General features: G+C 61.0%; 2 protein-coding genes across 17 annotated transcripts; one reads left to right on the top strand and one right to left on the bottom strand.

Moving 5' to 3' along the window:
• Nucleotides 1-6: 6 nt before the first annotated feature.
• KCNK7 (potassium two pore domain channel subfamily K member 7) lies at nucleotides 7-4,144 on the top strand. Its single transcript, XM_019954598.2, has 3 exons — nucleotides 7-1,692; nucleotides 3,172-3,570; nucleotides 3,794-4,144. Exons 1-3 carry the CDS (start codon nucleotides 1,374-1,376, stop codon nucleotides 3,997-3,999), a joined length of 924 nt encoding a protein of 307 aa, XP_019810157.2. The 5' UTR covers nucleotides 7-1,373; the 3' UTR covers nucleotides 4,000-4,144.
• Nucleotides 4,145-4,389: 245 nt separating this feature from the next.
• On the bottom strand, nucleotides 4,390-19,912 carry EHBP1L1 (EH domain binding protein 1 like 1). Of its 16 annotated transcripts, none has more exons than XM_019954587.2 (21): nucleotides 19,591-19,899; nucleotides 17,188-17,245; nucleotides 16,887-16,982; nucleotides 16,481-16,534; nucleotides 16,224-16,402; nucleotides 16,003-16,145; nucleotides 15,575-15,610; nucleotides 15,414-15,482; nucleotides 15,146-15,308; nucleotides 14,230-14,974; nucleotides 12,976-13,158; nucleotides 12,354-12,511; nucleotides 12,211-12,259; nucleotides 11,161-11,802; nucleotides 7,237-7,306; nucleotides 7,060-7,115; nucleotides 6,820-6,943; nucleotides 6,420-6,519; nucleotides 5,253-5,326; nucleotides 5,056-5,170; nucleotides 4,390-4,914 (listed from the first exon to the last, which is right to left on the bottom strand). In XM_019954587.2, exons 1-21 carry the CDS (start codon nucleotides 19,692-19,694, stop codon nucleotides 4,815-4,817), a joined length of 3,318 nt encoding a protein of 1,105 aa, XP_019810146.2. In that variant the 5' UTR covers nucleotides 19,695-19,899; the 3' UTR covers nucleotides 4,390-4,814. The 16 variants fall into 16 exon arrangements, 15 of the variants coding, with proteins under 15 accessions (XP_019810146.2, XP_019810147.2, XP_019810149.2 ...); XM_019954588.2 differs by having other exon boundaries at nucleotides 12,976-13,152; XM_019954590.2 differs by having other exon boundaries at nucleotides 14,710-14,974.
• Nucleotides 19,913-20,020: the final 108 nt, after the last annotated feature.

The following is a 20,020-nucleotide window of genomic DNA, read 5'->3' as shown; positions in this document are numbered from 1 at the left end:
CATCTCTCTCCCGGGATCAAGTTCAACTGATCATCAGGTGTTACAAGGCCCTTGTTAGCCTCCCTGACATCCACACACTTGGGCCTTACTTGCCTGTTCCCACCCTGGCTGGGCCTTTCCCACCATTTCAAGCAACTGTTTGCCCTGATTGTTCCTGTTTCGGGGTGGTTCCCACTTATTCTCAGGGCCCACAACAACACCACCTCCCCTGGGGCCCCTTCCTGGCCATGCTGCACCCATTCCAGGCAGCTTGCTGAACTCAGGAGCCCACAGTTCTCTGGGTGGTATCTTAGGCGTTTGTCCAGGGTTTGTTTTTATCCTGAGGCCTGGACACAGAAGAGGGTCATCCACCCTGACACCTGGCTTCACTCACACTTCTCTTAAGAAGGCACGGGGGTTCTACAGACCACCCCTCCCATGCCACGCCCTAGGACAGGGGCCCCTGGGCTCAACCTCCAGTGGTTTGTGGGAGTCGTGGTCCAGGCTCCCTCTCCCCCTCCCCTTTGCACCTCACCACAGCCAGGTCTACTGTGTTCAGCAGGGCGGGGACTCGGGAGAGCACAAAAGTTTCTCAGGAAGGATTGGGAATGGCGGAAGCCTCACCTCTCCAGAGCACCCAGCATCCTCCACATCTGTCCTGCCTGCCCCATCCCAAGTCCTACCATCCTTCTTCCCATTCTTCTGCCCAGGCCACCACCTTCTCATCTGGGGTACCGGCCGTAGCCCTGTCCATAGGTCCCCATTTTTCTCACCACCCAACCTCCTTCCCACCTGGCCTGGCCTCTTCTCTTCCCCAGCTGAACTGTCGCTCTCCAAAGGGAGCTTTTCAGGCCAAGTTCCCCTCCCCCAGAACACTCTCCCATCATCCAGGGCGTTTCCTTCAGGGAGTTTATGACAATGTGAACTCGCCCTGCCTTCTTGCTAACAGGTTTCTCCTGGGAACACTGGGAGGGCAGGGACCTGCCTCTGTCCTCTCCCCTAGGGTCCTCAGGGTCTGGGGACCTGCTGACTAGTGAATGGGGTCTGTGACTGGGTGAGCTCACATGAACCACCACTGTGGGAGGGGGAACTGGTCAATCGCCTTGCTTTCACCTGATCCTCACCGCCCATCACTCAACCACCCAGCTTTGGGGACCTGGGTGGGAAACTTGTTGCCCCCAGAAACAGAGGAGTGACCCCAGCTCCCTCCCAAGCCTGAGCCGCCTCGCCTTGCCCTCCTGGCTCCACTCACCCCAGCTCCATCCCAGGCTTCCTTCCCTCTCCAGCCACCCACGCAGCCCCTCCCCCCAGCCCCACCCTGCCCAGCCCCTCCCAGGTGCCTGTGGTGGAGAGTTGGCTCCCCGGGCACCTCTGACAGACTCTGGTGGCATACCATGGGGGCTCTAAGGCCCTGGGCCCGATACGGGCTACTGGCTGTGGCCCACCTGCTGGCCCTGGGCCTTGGGGCCACAGTGCTCCAGGCCCTGGAGGGGCCTCCAGCCCTTCGGCTCCAGGCCAACCTCAGGGCCGAGCTGGCCACCTTTCAGGCAGAGTTCGGGGCCTGCCTGCCAGCTGGGGCGCTGGAAGAGCTGCTGGGCACCGCCCTGGTAGCCCAGGCCCATGGGGTTTCCAGCCTGGGCAATGGCTCTGAGGCCAGGAACTGGGATCTGCCCTCAGCCCTGCTCTTCACCGCCAGCCTCCTCACCACCACGGGTAAGGCGGCCGGCGGGGCGGCAGGAAGGCGCTCTCAAGGCAGTCCCTACCCAGGGTTCCTGAGGGTGCAGCCCTCCCCCAGCCCCAAACTGCTAGACAGAACCCAGGCCTCATTAGGCCTGTCATCAGGGCTGGGGCTCCCCCCACCAACACACCCCAACTGGTGCCTCAACTTCAGGTGCCAGGGGGCGTGGCCTTCTCAGCCCCACCCCCAGGCAGCTGTGAGACCCAGGGGAGGTGCCCAGACCCCACTGGCCTGAGGCGAGACTGGGGAGCCTGTGCGGTGGGATGGATTCTTGGATGGAGGGAAATGGAGTGAACCCAGGTACCACCAACCCAGGAGGAGTGTGGGGGAGGATGTCAGCTAATGAGACGTTAGCCCAGGCAAGAGGGCACAGAGACAGACACGAAGAAATTCCTGGGAGAGGAGACAACAAGTGTGAGGGCCCAGAGCCCAGGAAGTGGGGGTGGGGGGTGGGAGTGAGGTGTTTGCCCTGTAAAGTGTGTGAAATTCATTTATTTATCTAGGCTGCACCGGGTCTTAGTTGCAACACCCAGGAGGATCTTGGATCTTCATCCTGGTATCTTTAGTTGTGGCACATGGGGTCTGGGTCCCTGACCAGGGATTGAACCCGGCCCCCTGCATTGGGATCACAGAGTCTTAGTCATCAGACCACGAATGAAGTCCTGAATATTTTTTGAAGTCCCATTTTCCACCTTCTTTTGGAGAAACTTGTAAACCTACTTGCGCTGAGCCAGAAGCCCCTGTTGGAGAACAGGGCCCGCCCTTGGGACAGTGTGTGTGCTCTCCCCCCAACCTCTGTCCCCACCACTCCCTTTTGGCTCACTTCTGACTCCTGGAGGCATCTGTGTTTTACAGCCCTGGACCAGCTGATCCTGTTCCCCCAGCAGGCCCTGATCTTTCACCTGCCCTGCCTTTGCACATGCCTTTCCACCCTTGAAAAGCACACTGCCTCTTTTGCAACCCTCCATGTCTGGTGTCTTGACTGATTTTCCTGCCCGCCTCCCATCTGAACCTGAGCAGACTCAGGTTCCAGCACAGGGCCTGGCACCCAGGGTAACTTGATATGCCTTTGGGGAATGAATGAAAGACTGGGTAACATTTCACCTGGTGAACTGGGAAGTGTGGATCAAAGACAGACTGAGGAATCTCTCAGGTCAGGCTGCCTCGGGGTAGGACGGCAGCTCTCAGAAGTACCCCAGCTACAAGAGGCCTGAGGGGGACTCTTCTCTTTTCATCCTTTCATGTTCCAGAATGTAAAAGAGTGACCCAGAGAGGTTCAGGGACTTTACCAACACCCCCAGTGAACAAGGGGAAGAGCCCACAGAGAACAGGCCCTGAATAGTTCTGGCTGTGTTGGCCACCAGAGGGCAGCCTTCTGCAGGAGTGAGGCTCGGGGAAGTGGGCACCAGCGGCCCCACCAGGGTCCTCATTACCCGTGGCTCTCTCCTCTCCAGGTTACGGCCACATGGCCCCGCTATCAGCTGGTGGAAAGGCCTTCTGTGTGGCCTACGCGGCCCTGGGGCTGCCGGCCTCCTTAGCCCTTGTGGCTGCCCTGCGCCACTGCCTGGTGCCTCTGCTCAGCCGCCCCGGGGCCTGGGTAGCCACCCGCTGGAAGCTGACGCCGCCCAGGGCTGCACTGCTGCAGGCAGTTGCACTGGGCCTGCTAGTGGTTGGCGTCTTCGTGCTGCTGCCAGCACTGGTGCTGTGGGGTGTGCAGGGCAACTGCAGCCTGCTGGAGGCCATCTACTTCTGCTTCAGCTCCCTCAGCACCATCGGCCTGGGGGACCTGCTGCCGGGCCACGGCAGTGGCCTGCATCCAGTGCTTTACCACCTCTGCCAGTTTGCGCTTCTGGGTGAGTCCAGCTGCTAAGGAGGATGGGGTAGAGGGGAGGAGAGAAGGGAAGAAGACCCTGGACTACAACTCCCATAAGCCCCTGGGGGAGGCTGAGCCTCACAGGTTGGAAGGCCCCTGCCCCAGGGCATGGTGCAGAGTCTTAGTTGGCAGTGGGAGGAGAATTGTGTGGGTGGGAGGTGGATGGGAGCATGAGAGCTGCCCTAGTAACCTCTCCTCCCCAGGTTACTTGCTCCTGGGGCTCCTGGCCATGCTGCTGACTGTGGAGACCTTTTCGGAGCTGCCCCAGGTCCGTGCCATGGTGAAGTTCTTCGGGTCCAGCGGCCCTGTGAACGCTGAGGACGAAGGTGCCATCCTAGGCCAGGACGAACTGGCTCTGAGCAACATGCCACCCTCTGCAGCGGCCCCAGCACAGGCCCCAGCTTGCTGACAGGTGTCGGTCATGGAGCTGCGCTCCTTGCAGGTGGAGAAGCCTGAGGAGGGAGCCCTACGGAGTGGCTGGGGAAGGATCCGGAGGAGGGAAGGGAAGGCACGGATGTGAGAACCTCGGGAAATAATGTGTTAATAAAAAAACAGGCAACAGAGCCAGCTGTTCTCCTCTCTTCTGTCGAAACGGGACTTCCCTACAGCCATCAACAACCCAAACTCCATCATCCTTTAAAGGCAGAGGTCAGGCCTCTGGTCCCGCCTAGGCTGGCATCTGAAAACCTCCCCATTCCTGCACAGTCCTAGTGCGGATCGCACACCGCCTTATCGGCCGAGGCCCCACCCCCTTCCGTCTATTGAAAGCCCCGGTCACCCTGAGAAAGCCCAGGCGCCCTGGCGTGGCCTTTTCCAACTTTATTGCCCGCGAGGAACAGGAAGGAGGGCGGGGTGTTGAGCGCGGCAGATCACCAGGCGTCCCTCCCACCCGCTGGAGCTCGCCGGCCGGATCCGGCCATCGGGTACGGGCTCGGGGTGGGCACGCCTGGGACCCTCAGTCCACCACGAACACACACGCACACTCACTCACACGGACTAATAAATACGGCCCGGACGGCGCGGCCGCCCAGCCAGCCGCCCTTGTCCGTCGGGGCCCGAAAGGCTGCGCTTCCTTTCCTGGCAAAGGGTCACGGCGGCCCCTACTGGTCGCGTCGGGTCCGGTCCTCCCGAGCGCAGGCCCAAAGCGGCGATCCGGCGCGGCGGCGAGAAAGGCTGCGGTCTGGGCGGACCGGGAGGGACGAAGGCGTCTGGGCCCGCGTGGCCTCAGCTCAGCACGCAGCGTTCGCGCCGGCCCAGCTGCCGGCTCAGCTTGCGGCGCCGCTGCTCCAGGCCGCGCTCCAGGCGCTCATCCTCCTCCAGGGCGCTGGGAGGGAACGGGTTCCGGTCAGCCCCAGCAGCGTCAGGGCCCACACGCTGGCCGCCGCCCGGGGCCGAGACCGAGCACTCCTCCTTGACCTCCCCCACAGCGCCTCCCCAGCTCCCGGAGCATCCCGGCCCCACTCACGTCCGCTCCTTCTGGTCCAGGTTCCGGACCAGCTCGTCTCTCTGGTTCACCAGCGACACCAGCTCCTCCAGCAAGAGTTGCTCTCGGCGCTGCTGCGCAGCCGTTTTCAGCCAGTCTGCGAGCAGAGGAGGCTGAGGGTCAGGAGGCGCCAGCCCCTGTCCCATCCTGGTCCCCGGTCCCACGGCCCCATCTCCCACCTTCAATGGCCAGCATCGCCCGTAGCTCCCGGCTCAGTAGCTCAAATCTCCGCTCCAAGTCCTGCTCTTCGATGCTGGGGGGTGGGGTGCCAGGTCAGGGAAAGGGGAATGGCCGGGAGTGTCCAGGGTTCTGACCACTCCCTGGCCCCCACCCCACCTCACCATCAGTTCCCACAAAGCCATAGGCAGGCAGAGCTATACCCCAGTCCCCGCTTGGAATTATCTCCTTCGTTTCTGTTTGTTTTTTTTTTTTTTTTTAAGCGGCATATAGGATTTTAGTTCCCCCACCAGGGATATGGAACCTGCACACCTTAGAGGAAGCAGGGAGTCTTAACCACTGGACGGCCAGGGAAGTACCTCTTCTGTTTCAACTGTTCCCCATCATATTGTCTCCTCCCCCCACCCCACCCCTTTTTAAAAAATAAGAAACAACTCAGAATTGTTTGGATGAATATTATTCATAAATGGCAAATATTAGATTAAAATTTATTCTGAAAAATGACCCAAGATGCAAAAAGGAGGCAAAACCACCTTCACCATGCAGGACTATAAAGGCAATGATGCCCGGGGAATTGCTTCTGACCCCACTCAGGAACTCAGCTCAGCTGTCTCTAGGCCTCAGTGTTCCTTACTGTAAAGGAACGGGGTCAAACTGGGGCGCTCAGCACTGACCTGCCACAGTTTTCTTTGGGCCTCGATTTTCTCATTCATAAAAACAGTATCAATTTAAGAAGTATACACTTTACACAGGAAATTATGAAAAAACATTAAGATGGCTGAGCAATTTCTCAAAAAAAAAAAAAAGTAAGGAAAGAAACCACAACTTTGTGGAAAGAAAAAAGCAGTGAAGAGTTCTAATCAAGGTAATTATGTTTGCATTTGCTCTGCCCAGGTTGACACTAGTGGTAAAAAATCCCTCCTGTCAATGCAGAAGACATAAAAAACATGGGTTCACTCCCTGGATCAGGAAGAACCCCTGGAGCAGGGCATGGCAACCCACTCCAGTATTCTTGCCTTGAGAATCCCATGGACAGAGGAGCCTGGCAGGCTACAGTCCATGGGGTCAAAAAGAGTCAAACAGGACAGAAGCAACTTAGCACGCACACACTGCTCTGCCAGCCCTGGGTGGGCAGAGGCAGGGCCTGAATGGGGAGGACCAGCACTCACAGCAGCTGCAGCTGATCCTGCCTCCGGATGAGAGCGTTCTTCTTGTTGACCAGAGTGAACCACTCTTGGATCAGTACCTCCTCCTGCAGCCTGTCGGTACCTAAATCAGGCCAGGACAGTCACCAGGCCAGCCCCTGACCCCTATGTCAGGAGCAGGGAGGTGGCGGCAGGGGGTGGGGTGGGGGGTTTGGGCGTGGTTTCCCTTGAGTATCCCAGAAACCAGAGCTGTGTGCCTCCAGCAAGCTGCTTCCGGGCTGCAGGCCTCAGCGTGCCCATCTGTAAATGGGGATGGTGACCCCAGCCTCCGTCCTCCCAACTCCTCCCAGGGTCAGAAAGAGCTGCAGAGCAGGCCAGATGCGGTGGCATGTGCTGGCGAGTGGACTCCGGACGCCTGTCCCACCTGACTCCATGAGGCTCCTTAGCTGCTTCTCCACCTCGGCTGCCCGCCCATCTATCTGCCTCTGTTCCTGTTCCAAGGCCTGAAGCTCTGCGCACACGTACTGACTTGTGTCCTGGAACCGTTGCTGGGGTGCAAAGCGGGGGCAAGGGACAGGGTGGGTTTGGCCCAAGCCCTGCCTAGGAAGCCCACCCATCAGCTCCTCCCACTCCCACTTCCCACCCATCACTCCTCCCTCCTTACCAGCCCAGAATCCTCCCCTGGGCTTGGGGGCGGTTCTTCCGCTGGAGGAGTCCCACCTGCGGAGAGAGACCAGGCTGAGGGACCCCACAACTGACAGCTGCCTCCAGAGGGGCCCCAGCTCAGGATCTGTGAGCTGGCTGAGTTGAGCTGAGTCACCACCCCTTCAAAGCTACTCACCAGAGGGCTGCTGTGGGGCTGAGGCTGCGGGAAGGCCAGGAGCAGGGCTGGGGTCAGGGCTTGTGCCTTCCTGTGGAGGAAGAGGCCAGTAAGAGCTTGGAGGGGCTCCCCTGACAGCAGGCCCAAGGGCCACTCACATGGGGAGGGGGAACCTCCCTGCCCCAGTAGCTTCTCAGTCCAGCACGCACAGAACCCCACCTCCACCCCTTCTGGAGAAGCGCCTCCTAGAGCGAAGGCCGTGGCCTTCACCACCCTGGGCCCTGTGGTCAGGCCAGTCCACTTCCGCTGGCCGAGCCTCCTAGTCCCCGTTCCTGGGGCCCCACAGGGCTTTTGTGAGTTGGAGGTGAAAGGCTGTGAGGGGTGCAGCTGGGGCCTCTCCTTCCCCCTCCTGCCCCCTCCTCCGTGGAGCTGTCTCAGGCCTCCTCAGACTCCGTCACCTAGCGCCAGCATCTCCGATCATGGCTGGGGCCCCACACAGGCTGAACATGGCCATTATGAGCCAGCGCCTCCAACTCCCGGCCAAAACAGGTTCCTCTCCCACCTTCTCAATCCCCACACCTGAAGGATGTGTCACATGACTGTCAGTACAGAACAGACGGCAGGACCGACCGATTTTAGCCCGGAAGGGCAGCTGGCCCCTCAGGTGCCCTGCCCCAGCAACTTGCTGGCACTGTCAGCCCTGGGGGCCCCCAACTTTCAGCTCAGCTGATAGCCTGGCCCCCTCGAGGGCTCCTGCTCTGGCCACCTTTCCAAGTCACAAGGTGAGGAGAAAGCGCTGAGCCAACCCGCTGTCCACCCGACCCGGCACCTCTCTGAGACGTAGCCCTGGAAGTGCCCTGCTCAGGGGACATCCTCTCTGGCCTGGGTAGGTGGCAGCCTCCTTACCAGCCGCCCCCTCCCTGCCACACGCCCTGCCTGCTGACCTTACCCTCAGGCCACAGCTGAGGGGGGTCTCCCTAAACCTTCACCCCGATAGTGTCAGTCTCCTCACTCGCCTTCTCAGTCCCCAGTCTCGCTGCCAAGGCCTGTTGGCAGTTCCAACAGTAACTCCTACTGCCCCGAACCCCATCCGGACACCATGCGCCAGCCCCAGGGGTGGACTTTCACTTCCCCAAATCGTTTCCTCAGTCTGGAGCAGCCTCTCTCTTGGGCGGCTGGATGTCAACTCTCCCTTCATGACCCAGCTCAGCCCCACCTCCTCTAGAGGCTCCTTCACCCGCCTTCTTCCTCCCTCCCTGACTTTCATGCCTCCTGAAGCCTCCTCAAACCCCAGCACGGCCCCCAGGGCCTCTCCCATTACAGCTCCGACGCCGTTCCCACCCCACCATGGCTGCTGGCTACTCCTGTCTCCTTAGGCAGAGGCTGGGGTCAGGAGGACACACTCAGGGCACAGCGCGTAACAGTAATGGCAGGCTGTGCATTAAGCATCTGTGTGTTGGATGCTGTGGGTGCCCTGACTCATTTCATCTTCCCATCAGCGCTGTGAGGCAGGGGCCCTTACCTTCCCCATTTTACAGATGAGGAAACTAAGGGTCAGAGATGACACTCAAACAGGGCCTGGCTTGGGCCCCACTGTCTAATCCAACAGTCTGTTCCCAGGCTTGGCCACCAATTTGCTGTCTGCCTCTGGGCCAGTCATACCCACCTGGCCTGTTTGTGTCCTTGTACGTAAAGGACATACAAGCCCCATGGGGGTTGCAGGGCTCCAGACCGGCATGTGAGGAAAAAACACAGTTCCCCCCTTTTTTGACTACACCCTGCAGTGGTCCCTTAAACCACTTTGCAAAAAAACTTTCATGTCTTTGCTTCTCATCTTCAGGAAAAGAGAACAGCGATGTGGCTTGTCCAAGGTCACGCAGCCAGTGCAGACTGCTGGGCCCAGTAGAGGGCGCCATTGGAGAGTTCCGACTCAGTGGACCTGGGGGTTCACACCCAGAACCAACTCCCTTTACACTTCACATCCGAGCCTCGACATTCCTACTTGCAAAACGGGGTATCAGTTGCCCCCCCAGAAGGGGAACTGTAGGAGTCGATGAGGAGTTGATGATGTGGAGCAGGGCAGGCCAGGCAGGAAGCAAGTGCTCAACCAACAGGGCAGGCAGAGGCGGGCAAGTGGAGAAACCCCAACCTCAGCAGCAACTGAGCTTACTCACAGCTGCTCTGATGGGAATTCCAGCACTTCCTCACGTCTGACCCAAATTCCCCTTTCTGCAGTCTCCTGTGTGGCCCCCTCCTCCAGAAAGCCCTTGCAGAGCCACACCAGAGGCACTCGGGCCTCCTGGCTTCAGCCTTGCCCCAGCTTCAAGCTGCCTGACTTCATCCTATCCGGGGGCAGGCCTTTCCTCCTCTACAGCATACACAGGGTGGGGGATGGGAGTGGCCAAGAAGGAAGCGGGCCCCTGCAGCCCCAAATATCTCCTGTGGGACAAGGGCTGGAGGGGGGGCCTGGCTTGGAAGGACCAGACACTGGGACTTGGGCCCAGAAAAATCGAGCTTTCCTTTTTTCTTTTTCCACTGCTCATGGATGTGTATTTTAATAAGAATAATTGTGTCCAAATACAACAGGAGTTTTTCATCTCTCAAGTACAATGTAACAGAGCCTTCCCTTTTAAGATATAAAGAGCCATTGACGCACACTGAGGGGGCTTTGGCCACAGGCCAACACAGCCCAGGATAGCTGTCCAGCACAGCTCCTCTGGGTGTTTCTGATGCTCTCCCTGTTTCTCATTCATAGGGTCAATGCTGCACCTCCGACCCCACACTCAGGGCTCCTGTTCTCCAGGCCAGCCTCATCACTGCCCACGGGAGGTGACCTTACAGGAGGTGACTTACGGAAGGTGACTGGCAGTTCCCTAAGTTAGACCCAAGCTTTCCTGCAACCACATGTTTACTTGTGAGGTCCCACCTCTTGAGAACCACCCCTCAGATTCTTCACCTGGGAAAAGCTGCCCATTTTATTAGCCTGGCTCAAGTGGCTGCTTCTTCCAAAAAGTCTTTCTCAGTTTGTTCCCTCTTTTCCTTAGAACTCAGGGGTCATCCCCGGGCAGCTGAAGGCTTGAAGCAGCCTGACAGAGCTGCCCCTGCTGTCCAGGATGGTGCTGCTGGAGAGTCCAGGGCCTGGACGTTGGCAGCTGTGAGTCCCTGAGCAAACCCTTGACCGCTCTGAAACAGTCTCCCTTTTAGCGTACTGACCACAAGACTCCCTGGTGGCTCAGTTGGTAAAGAATCCTCCTGCAAGGCAGGAGACCCGGGTTCCATCCCTGAGTTGAGAAGATCCCCTGGAGAAGGGAATGGCAACCCACTCCAGCAATCTTGCCTGGTAAATCTCGGACAGAGGAGTCTGGCAGGTTACAGTCCATGGGGTAACAAACAGTCAAACACAACTGAGCAACCAAACCACCACTGCAAGACACCCTGGGAAGCTGACCTGAGACCTGCAAGGGATGGGGGGGAACATGGGCACCCACCAGGGTCTCCCATCTCCAACTTTCCCTCATCAGAATAGAGAGGAAACTGGTCTCCAGCGTCTGGAGTTAAAGATCCAAGTCGGAGAGTCTTGGAGCAGGGAGGCCCTGGAGAGCTCCCTTGAGTACAGAAACCCTGTTCCCAGCTTACAGGGCACCTCCAGCCAAAGAAATACCCCAGCCCACTTGACAGTTGATGAAGAGCCTGCGCTGAGTGCTGACTCCCGGAGCCTTCTGGGAACTTCCTATTACAGCCTGACTCCACTGAGTGACATCCCAAGGCTGGCAGCAAAAGTCAGCGGCTCCGGGCCGGGCGGGCCTTGGGCACGGGCGCCCCTGTTGAGGAGCTCGCAGGGGACTCCTCCGTGGCACCGGTGCCTCGGCGTCCAGCAGAGGCCGGTCGCCCCTCACCCCCGCGCCGCTTCGCTCTCTCGACCCCGAGGCGCTGGAGGGCACTCACCGCCGCTGCTCCCGCCGCTCCCGAGTCGGGCTCGTCCCCGGAGAAGGAGCTGCTGTTCCGGAGCCGCGAGCGCCTCTTCTTCAGCAGGTCCGCGTCGCGCACGTGCGAGAAGGAGCCGTGCGCGCGGGGCGGGGGCACCGGCCCGGCCTCCGCGTTGACCGACGGCCGCCGCAGCCTCACGCCGCCCGCGGCGCCCGGGGTCCCCACCCCGTTCACCAGCCCTTCTGCCGGGGGCACGGACGCCCGGGCTCCGGGGCCGTCGGCCGGGGCCTCGGTGGAGCGCGCCTCCTGGGCGGCTACGGCCCCGCGGTCCTTGGAGGCCGCCTCGGAGGCCGCCCCGTCCACGCGGGTCGCGGCCTCCTGGGGCTGCTGGGGCGCCTCGGCCCGGTGCTCGCGCAGCCGCTGCGCCAGGCCCCCGGTGTCCAGGTCGTCGGGCGGGCTCGGCTGGGCGCTGGCAACGCGGTACGTGCCCGCGCCGCCGCCGCCCTCCAGCTGCACCAGCTGCAGCTCCTGCCCCGTGCAGAAGGCGCGGATCTGGCACAGGTAGGTCATGACGATCAGCTTGTCGGGCACCGACAGCAGCACCATGTCCGCCGGCTCCAGCAGCCGCGACACGCCCAGGGCCGCGAAGCCATCGAAGGCCTAAGGAGCATGCGGGAGGGTTACCCAGCGACGCGGCCGCCCCGCCCCGGCCCGCCGCGGGGGTCCCCGCGACTGCACGCCCGGGTTTGCCCGCAGCGCCCTCACCCTCCTATTGGGAGAAATCTAGCAACAGGATCCGCCCCCGCGTTACCCAGCAACAGCACACCAAAAGGGTGGTTTCAGGGAAAACCATCTGGTGGAAATATGCTTTAAAAAAAAACATAACTAAACTCAGAAAAACGAACAGTTTAAAGACCAAAAGGGTAAGTGGCAGAACCTCCAAAAGCCAGTGCTGGGGGCCTGAAGCCCACAGATTACTCTCCTACACACAGATAGGATCCCAGATCTCAGCTTGGGCCTAGCCGGGGACCCTTCTTCCCTCCAAGCACCAGCCCTGCCCCTTCTCACCTGCTTGTTGTTCTGTTTGATGTTCAGGGGATCAAGGGAGGCAAAGTCTCTGCAGGGAGAGCACTGATCAGAGGCTGGATTCCCACCACCCTCCCCTCCTCCGCAGGCTTCCCCATTCACTGCCACCCCCTCCAGCCACTCACATCTTGTCTGGGTAGAATCGATGCAGGATGGCACAGAAGGCCAAACCGTTGCGCCAGGACGTGGTGAAGTTGGTGATGCGCACGCCGCGGTAGCCGGCAGTGACTTCCTGGCACCACTCCAGCAGGGACTGGCTGAAGCTGACCTGGGCAGGTGGTGCCTGGGGACACAGGGATGGGCTCAGGGAATGCGGAGGTGGGACCTGTGCCCTCTGCCCCTTGGGCACAAAACAGCTCCAGCTCTGGGTCTGCAGGAATCACCGCACACCACTGGCCAGGGCCTTAGCATCAGGCAAAGGGTTTCCAGCTCCAGGGTTATCTATCAAGGTCACCTAAAAGGTCAGTGGCCCCCAGGCAAGAACAGAAGTCATCAGCAGCCACACCTCCAGGTCAGCCTACAAAATCAGCTTTGGCGGGGGTGGGGGTCCTACTCCATGCAGCCCAGGGAAGACAGGGTTGGGGAGCCAGGGCATCCTGAGAGGGGAGGAGGCGAGGGGCTCCTGGAAGCTGAGCCCCTGTCCCACCCCACCCCAGTCGGCCAGGTGGGTCCATGCAGAGCCGCCGTTCGCTCAACCCAGGTTAGTGGGAAGCAGCAGACTGGGCCCTCGGCGGCCCCCATTCCTACCTGGCTGCCCGGCAGCCTCCTGTCCTCTTCAGGCTCCTCTGGGGAAGAGGCCCCGGAGGGCCTGGACACCCCAGCCCCTGCCCCACTGGCCACCTGCACCTCCATCAGGCTGGCCTCTGGGAGGTTTCCCTCAGCTTCTTTTCCCTTCTCGGCTCCTGAGACCCCAGCCTCTGCTTCCTGGGCCTCAAAAATACCAGATGGGTTCTCTGAAGCCCCTGAAACTGCCATCTCTGCTTCCCTGGCCCCCCAAACCCCAGACTTGGCCTCTGAAACCCCCCAAATCCCAGTATCCGCCTCCTGGCCCCTTGAAACTGTAGTTTCTGCCTCTGTTCCCTGGGATTCTAAAACTTCATGCTTTACGACTGGGACCCCTAAAGCCTCATATTTGAGGGTCTCCCCAAGTCCAGTCTCTGCCTCCTGGACCCCGGAAGTCTGAGCCTTTCCCTTCTCAGCCTCTAAAACTGTAGTTTCTGTCTGTTGATTCCCTAGTCCCTCAGCCTCTGCCATTCCAGCCTCTGACCCTGCGAACCCTGAATCTCCCACCTCTGTCTCCTGGGTCCTCAGGGTCTCAGCCTCCATCTCTGGGGCCCCTGAGCCCCCAGCTTCGATCTCCTGGATCCCCAGTATCTCAGCTTCTGCTACCTCAGTCTCTGTCCCTGGGACCCCTGAACTCCCTACCTCTGTCTCCTGGCTCCCTGTTATCTTGGATTTTATCTCTGAGACCCCTGAACATCCCACTTCTGTGTCCTGGGCCCCAAGTATTTCAGACTCTGCTGTCTCAGCTTCCCTTCTCAGTATCCCTGAGCACCCAGATATCTCCTGGGTCCCTAACATCTTAATTTCCAACATCCCAGTCTTTGTCCTCAGAACTCCTGAACCCCCAGCCTCTGTTTCCTGGGTCCCCAGTTCCTTACACTCTGCCATCCCACCCTCTGTCCCTGAGGCCCCTGAAATGCTTACCCCTGTTTTCTGGGTCCCTAGATCCTCAGACTCTGCCATCTCAGCAGCCTCTGACTCCAGGACCCCCGATCTCACTGCCTCTGTCTCCTGGGTCCCCAAGGTCTTCGCTTCTGCTGCCTCAGACACTATCTCTGGGGACCCTGAGATCTCCTGGGTTCCCAATAACTCTGACTCTGCCACCCCAGGTTCTGTTCCCAGGACGCTCGAATCCCCAGTTTCTACCTCCCAGACCCTCAGATCCCTGGACATCACCCCTTGTTCAGCTGCTGGTGGGGCCCCCTCATACCAGCTCACCTGGGGCCCAGCGCTTGGTGCTCCAGCAGAGGGCCCCTGCTCCAGGCCTGTCCCCCCAACACCAGGGGCTCCGCCCCTCACCTCTGCACACTCTCTCTCCTGGCCTGCAGCAGCCCTGGCCACCTTGAGGTCACCAAGATGCCCAGAATGCCCCACAGGCTCTTCTGGTGTTGGGCTCAGGACTGTGGGAGCTTCATCCCTGGTCTTGACCCCTGTCCTCCCCTGAGAGCCCCTTGGAGGAGCCTCAGGAGTACCCTTGAATCTTGCCTCAGATGTCACCTCTGTGGCCTCTGGTCCCTTAGTGTCCACAGGTTTCACCTTTGACCTCTGCTCCACATCCACGTGATCGATCTCTAAACTCTCTTCAGCCTCCCCAGCTCTGACCACTGACCTCTGACTGTTCACCTCTCTGACTCCTGGCCCATGCCCAGTGTCCACCCCACTAGCCTCTGCCCTGTCTCCAGCGCCCCCCTCCTCAACCTTGGGTTTCTGCCCTTCCAAAGAGTTGCTGGAGTCTCTGTTCTCAATTCCTGGGCCCAGCCCAGCTCCCTGGGCCTCTGTCCCTTCCTGAGGGCTTGCCCGCGCCTGGGTCTCCACAGCAGAATCCACTCCTGCTGGGGGAGCCCCGGAGGCTTTGGGGGCCTCATCCTCTCCTTGGTGGACTGGGGGCCAGGGGGCATCAGAGCCTTTCTGGAGCCGAGGGGCTGGAGTGGGGGCCATGTCCTGGCCTGGCTGTCTTGAGGGCCTGCGGAGAGAGCAGAGAAGGATGCACTGCAGGAGCTCAGTTGTCCCCCCATCCCAGCTTCCCTCCCCACCTGCCAGACTCCTGGGACCCTGGAAAGGCACGTTGACTCGGGGTGTACAACTTCTGAAGAGCAGACGGGTGAGAGGGGCTGGAGCTGATTCTAAAGCTCACCTTGTCTCTGGCAGGGTTCCGGGGGGCCTTGAGGCCTTGAGCCCCACCTGGCCCCCTGCTACAGTAGCTGGTTCTGAGCCCTGGCCCCGGGAGGCCCTGGCTGGGGGCGCAGGGGCACTCACAGGGGCTGGGCTGGTATCCTCAGCACTAGAAGGGCTGGCAGCTGCAGGGAGGAGGAAGGGAGAGGATGCTGAGGCTTGGGACCTGGGACTGGAAGTCACAGTCCCCCCCCGCCCCGGGCCCACCCCAACCCCAGCCTGGGCCTCACCTGCCTGCCGGGGCTGCAATCGGCCCTCTTCCTCCTCCTCACAGAGTGTCTTCAGCTCCCGAGGGGTCTCTGGGGGTGGGGTGTTGGGGGCACAGTCAGCGCCAGGAAGGGCCCTGCAGGTCTGACCCCCCTCCTTCCCCCAACTAGAATGCTGGGCCTACCTGGGAAATGCCCCAGCCTCAGGGCACCGCCCCGGCCTAGGAGAAGAGACAGGCCCACAGATGCAGAGAAAAAGAGAGAGAAATGGACAGACAGAAAAAAAAAAAAGCCTTAACAACCAAAAGAGAGGGACGAGGTTGTGTGGTGAGGGGTGGAAAGCCCAGACCGCAGCCCCTCTCTGTGCTTTTGGCCCAGCTGTCTCCCAGCAGGTTTGTGGGCAGGTGCACACTCAGGGTGAGAAGAGGGCAGGGGCACGGCGGCGGGGGGCACTGGGAACCCATCTTGCAGGACACTCAGGGCTGCTGGGCAGGCTGGGATCCCTGGCAGCAGTGAGCTCCCTCCACTGGCCCTGCCCCAAAACAGCAAGAGGATTTTTGGCCTGGGTGATCCCCCACCCTCTGGTGATCTCAACCTCCAGCTGGGAGCCCACCTGGCTGGGGCACACGTGTCCGTGCCTCCAGGGCTCCTGGACCATTGGCCTCCTCCTCATCGCTCTCGGCAAAGTCATCCAAGTTGCCCACGTCACTAGGTTTCATGCTCATGAGGCTTGCAAGGCTCTGCATGTCATCATCCCTGCGGATTGGAGACCAGGGGTAAGGGCTGGCGTCAGAGGTTGTGGACTAGGACCCAGGAGGGCGGGCAGGCACTCACGTGGCACGGCCCTCCCGCAGCAGCACCCCGGACAGAGTGAGGCTTAGTTCGGCCTGTACCACCTTCACCGACTTGGGCTTCAGCCGCAGCCGCAGCGGGACCTGGGTAGGCACGGGCCCTGCGTGGCGGGCCAGGTCCACCTCGGCCGTGGCCAGCACCTTCCGCTGCCCCTTGGACTCCTGGGGGCAGGGGAAGGAGCATCAGTGCTGCCCCAGAGTCCCCGAGACCCCAGGCTCCCGCCCACCCCGGCCACTCACATTCTCAATGATGAACGTCCACTCTTTGGCCTCATACTGATCCACATGGGGGTCCTGCGGAGGAGGGGCACCAGTGAGTACAGGGGCTGCTGGGTTGGGGGCAGGGCAGGGAGGAGAGCTTGCGCTAGTTCAGGAGGAGGTGTTTGTTTGGGGCCTTCAGACAGGCTGGCCCCTCCTGGCAGGTATGCACTTCAGCTCCTGATCCCAGCTCTCCCTCACGCGGTGGGTAAGTGCCACCTCCTCCAAGGAGACTTCCTGGGCCACTCAGGCTGGGTAGGCCCCCTGCCATGATTCTTGGTCTCACCCTCTGTTCTTTTCTATTTGGATGGATAACCCATCTCCCGTGGCCCCTGGGGTTGCAATCGCCCGCTCACTGCCCCTCTGTGCAGGAGGGCTAGAGACTCACCCGGTACAGGGTCACAGAGATGTCCACATTCTCAGGTACCATCCACACCACGGTGCCCCGGTATGGGTTCTGGATGCCCGGCTGCCAGCTGTGGGCCTACAGGAGCCATTTGAGTCCTCCCTCCATCCTAACGCTCCCCTTCACTCCTTGTCCTCGTCTCCAACCTTGACCCCATCTTTTACTCTCTTCGATAGATTCTGATCTGAATCCAACTCCAGTCCCCCAACAGCCCTCCCCCACTCGCCCCATCCCCCAACTGGCCCCACCCCCAATCTGGACCCCCAGCTGACATCCTCCCCACCTTGGAGCAGATGCGTCGGTTCCGCCGGGTCCACACTACCACCAGCTTATCCGGTTGCCTGGGAGGCGAGGGGCGGGGGAGAGGGGGCCACTCAGTCAGGCCCACCCAGCCTCTCCATCTCTTCCACAGTCTTCCTTCTGCCCGCATCCCCCTCCCCCAGGACAGGGGCTGAACAGCCCCCTTATCTGGGGCCACAAGGAGCAGGGTGGGGCTGCCAAGGCAGGGTGAGGCCTGGGCCAGAGGGCAAAGGCCTGTGGGTTAACAAGGATTATGAAGAAAGTCATACAGAGAGACGGGCACATACAGGGACAAAGACAGCAACCCAACAAGGACCTGTAAGACACAGACTCTGAGACAGCGGAAGAGACAAACTTGGAGTAAAAGGAGTCCATTCACTCACAAATATCTGGAGAGTGCACACTATAACCCCAGTCCACGCCAGGGAGAGCCCAGACCCTGCTGGAGCAGGAAATGGGTCGTGTGAGGGCCTGGAGAAGGCAGGCTCCAGGCAGAGGGGACGGCAAGTGCCAGGGTCCGAGGATGGGGGTAGGTGTAGGGTCGGGTAGGGGGGCAGAGGCTGGGAAACAGAGAGGCATAGGGTCAGCTTGTCATTGGATACCCTCCCAGGACCTTCCACGCCCAGCCCTTCTCTTTGCAGGGACCCCCATTCCCACAAGGGACATCAGGGGGGACTTCTAGAAGGTGACATCTGAACAGCATAAGCTGGGGCAGAGGCAAAGAGATGCGGGGGGACAGAGACAAAGCCAGAGGAGAGAGTCACCAGGCACGTGGCTGGGCCTGGGAGGGAGGGGCCGAGTGCTGCCCAAGAGGGTGGGGAGGGCTCGGGGGTCATCAGGCAGAGGGGGCAACACAAGAGCCCTCCGTGCCTGCACCCAGTCCCGTGCCAGGACGCTCAGGTTCACCCAGCTCACAGACCCTCTGGAGGCTGAGCCAGGATAACTGGTTCTCCAGTCATCTTCAGGGGATGCTGAGACCAGAGAGCTTAGGGGCCGGGCAAGGGCACACACCTGAGTCTAGTGGCCCTCCTGCACCCGACACTGCAGGCCTCGGCCAAGGGCAGCCATGGGGCCTTCCCAGAAAGGGGAAGCAGACTGTGGGAGCCTGGGGAGGGCGGGGCCTGGCCGGGCAGCCTGACTCAGGTGGGGCACACCCTCCCGGGGAGCTGTGACCCGGGCAGGGGCAGCTTCCCAGCTGGGGCTCCAGGCAAGAAAGTCCAGGAGGCCCTGCCCGCCTGTTGTGACTCAGACACACTGACACTGCGCACACCCTCAGCCAGCTCTCTGCCATAATGCCCAGCATCCCCCTGGCTTCACCCAGGATGCTGGGGCAGAAGACAGAAGCCACAGGTCAGAGTTCAAGTCCCAGCCCGGTGCTGTGTTACCTCAGCCAGCTCCTGGGCCTTTCTGGGCCTCACTGAATGGTGTGAACCACACTCTGGCTGGCCCGGTTAAGATCAGGGATTGACAGCTGCCCAAGGGACCCCAGGCCTCCTGCTCACTCCCCTCCCTTTGGACCCTCCGGTCCCTTCCTGTCCCTCCTCTTGGGAGCCTAAATTTAGCCCCGCCTGGCTGGGTGAGGCCCCCACAGCTGTGCTCTAATCCAGCCAAGGGAAGCTGACACCAAGGAGCACGTATATTTAGGGTGTGACGCAGGGGCCCGGGCAGCTGCGGGTGGGGGCATGTGAACCAGACGCCCCCAGGCTCTTTGGTAGTCCAGGTCAGGGTCCTGCATCCCCTGACACATCTCCCCCCAGCCCACCACCTTGCCTTCTCCAGGCTCTCTCCTCTGGGACCCACAACCTCTTAAACCCTCGGGCCCCTTTAAGCTGCTGCTTGCCTCCCTCCTCATCACTCCCAGCGCTCAGTTTCCCCTTTTAAGGATATTATGGAAATGAGTCCAGCCGCCCAGGGCCCACTCCAGCTGAAGGGGCGGGTGGTTCCTCTGGTTCAACAAACAGGCAGGGGAGGAGAGGGCACCATCCTTGTTCTGAGCTGTACTGAGGTCATGGAGTTGGTTGTCCCAGGCCCTCCACCCGCGGATCTGAAAACTTGCCCCGTTTTCTGATGTTCCACCTTGAACCACCCCTCTGGCCAGAAATATGAGGCCTCCCTTTCCCCAGCTCTGAGCGCAGCTAAGAAAAGTGTGGGCCCACACAGATCCTCAGGCCTGGAACTCCTGACCTCCACTCCCCAAAGGCTGCCCACAGTCCCCCAACTCTGGGGATCCCCCAGAGTCGCCAGGACCCTTCTCTGTGTCTGGGTCCCCAGGGCCCTGGCTGGAGTGGGCGGTCTCTTTGGCCACTGGACGGAGGTCAGGGTTCTCAGGCCCCCGGATGGGGTCCCAGCCAGTCTGGGGAGTCCCCCAGGCTTCCCTCCCACTCACCATTTCTTGGTGCACTCCACCACCAGCTCGTGGTAACAGGCCACAAACTGGAATTTGGCGGCCCGCTTGCCCACGCGCTGCAAGCGCTTCCACACCGAGGTCATGGCCCCGCCGCCTCCGCCGCCCGCTCCTCAGACCCGGGACTCCCGCTAGTCCGCGACCGCTGGCCCGGCCCAGGTCCCCATGGCCTCCAGGATCCTATCCGCGCCGCCCGCCCCGTCCGTGCGGAGGGGTCCGAGGCGCAGGATCGGGGGCCGCTCTTTCCGCCGCCGCCGCTGCGGGGGCCCGCCGGTGATCTGGCCGCCTCGGCGGGGTCGTCTGGGGCGCGTCGGGTCGCTGGAGCGCTGAGCGGCGAGCGCGCCGTTTCCTGGAGCCGCACCCCCGTCGGAAGGCGGGCGGGGCTCCGGCGGGAGGCGGGGGCCGGGGCCGG

Source organism: Bos indicus, chromosome 29, assembly GCF_029378745.1.
Source record: "Bos indicus isolate NIAB-ARS_2022 breed Sahiwal x Tharparkar chromosome 29, NIAB-ARS_B.indTharparkar_mat_pri_1.0, whole genome shotgun sequence".
NCBI lineage: Eukaryota > Metazoa > Chordata > Mammalia > Artiodactyla > Bovidae > Bos > Bos indicus.
This window is presented reverse-complemented; position numbering and strand designations above follow the sequence as displayed.

What these genes read in the sequence shown, in the direction of transcription:
- EHBP1L1 (XM_019954585.2), bottom strand. Translation starts at nt 19,694, where the DNA reads ATGACCTCGGTGTGGAAGCGCTTGCAGCGCGTGGGCAAGCGGGCCGCC. An exon ending in TCAAACAGAACAACAAGCAG is followed by an intron (nt 11,803 to 12,210) that starts GTGAGAAGGGGC and finishes CATGCTCCTTAG; the next exon opens with GCCTTCGATGGCTTCGCGGC. An exon ending in AGCCCCACAGCAGCCCTCTG is followed by an intron (nt 7,116 to 7,236) that starts GTGAGTAGCTTT and finishes CTCTCTCCGCAG; the next exon opens with GTGGGACTCCTCCAGCGGAA.
- KCNK7 (XM_019954598.2), top strand. Translation starts at nt 1,374, where the DNA reads ATGGGGGCTCTAAGGCCCTGGGCCCGATACGGGCTACTGGCTGTGGCC. An exon ending in CAGCCTCCTCACCACCACGG is followed by an intron (nt 1,693 to 3,171) that starts GTAAGGCGGCCG and finishes TCTCCTCTCCAG; the next exon opens with GTTACGGCCACATGGCCCCG. An exon ending in CTGCCAGTTTGCGCTTCTGG is followed by an intron (nt 3,571 to 3,793) that starts GTGAGTCCAGCT and finishes TCTCCTCCCCAG; the next exon opens with GTTACTTGCTCCTGGGGCTC.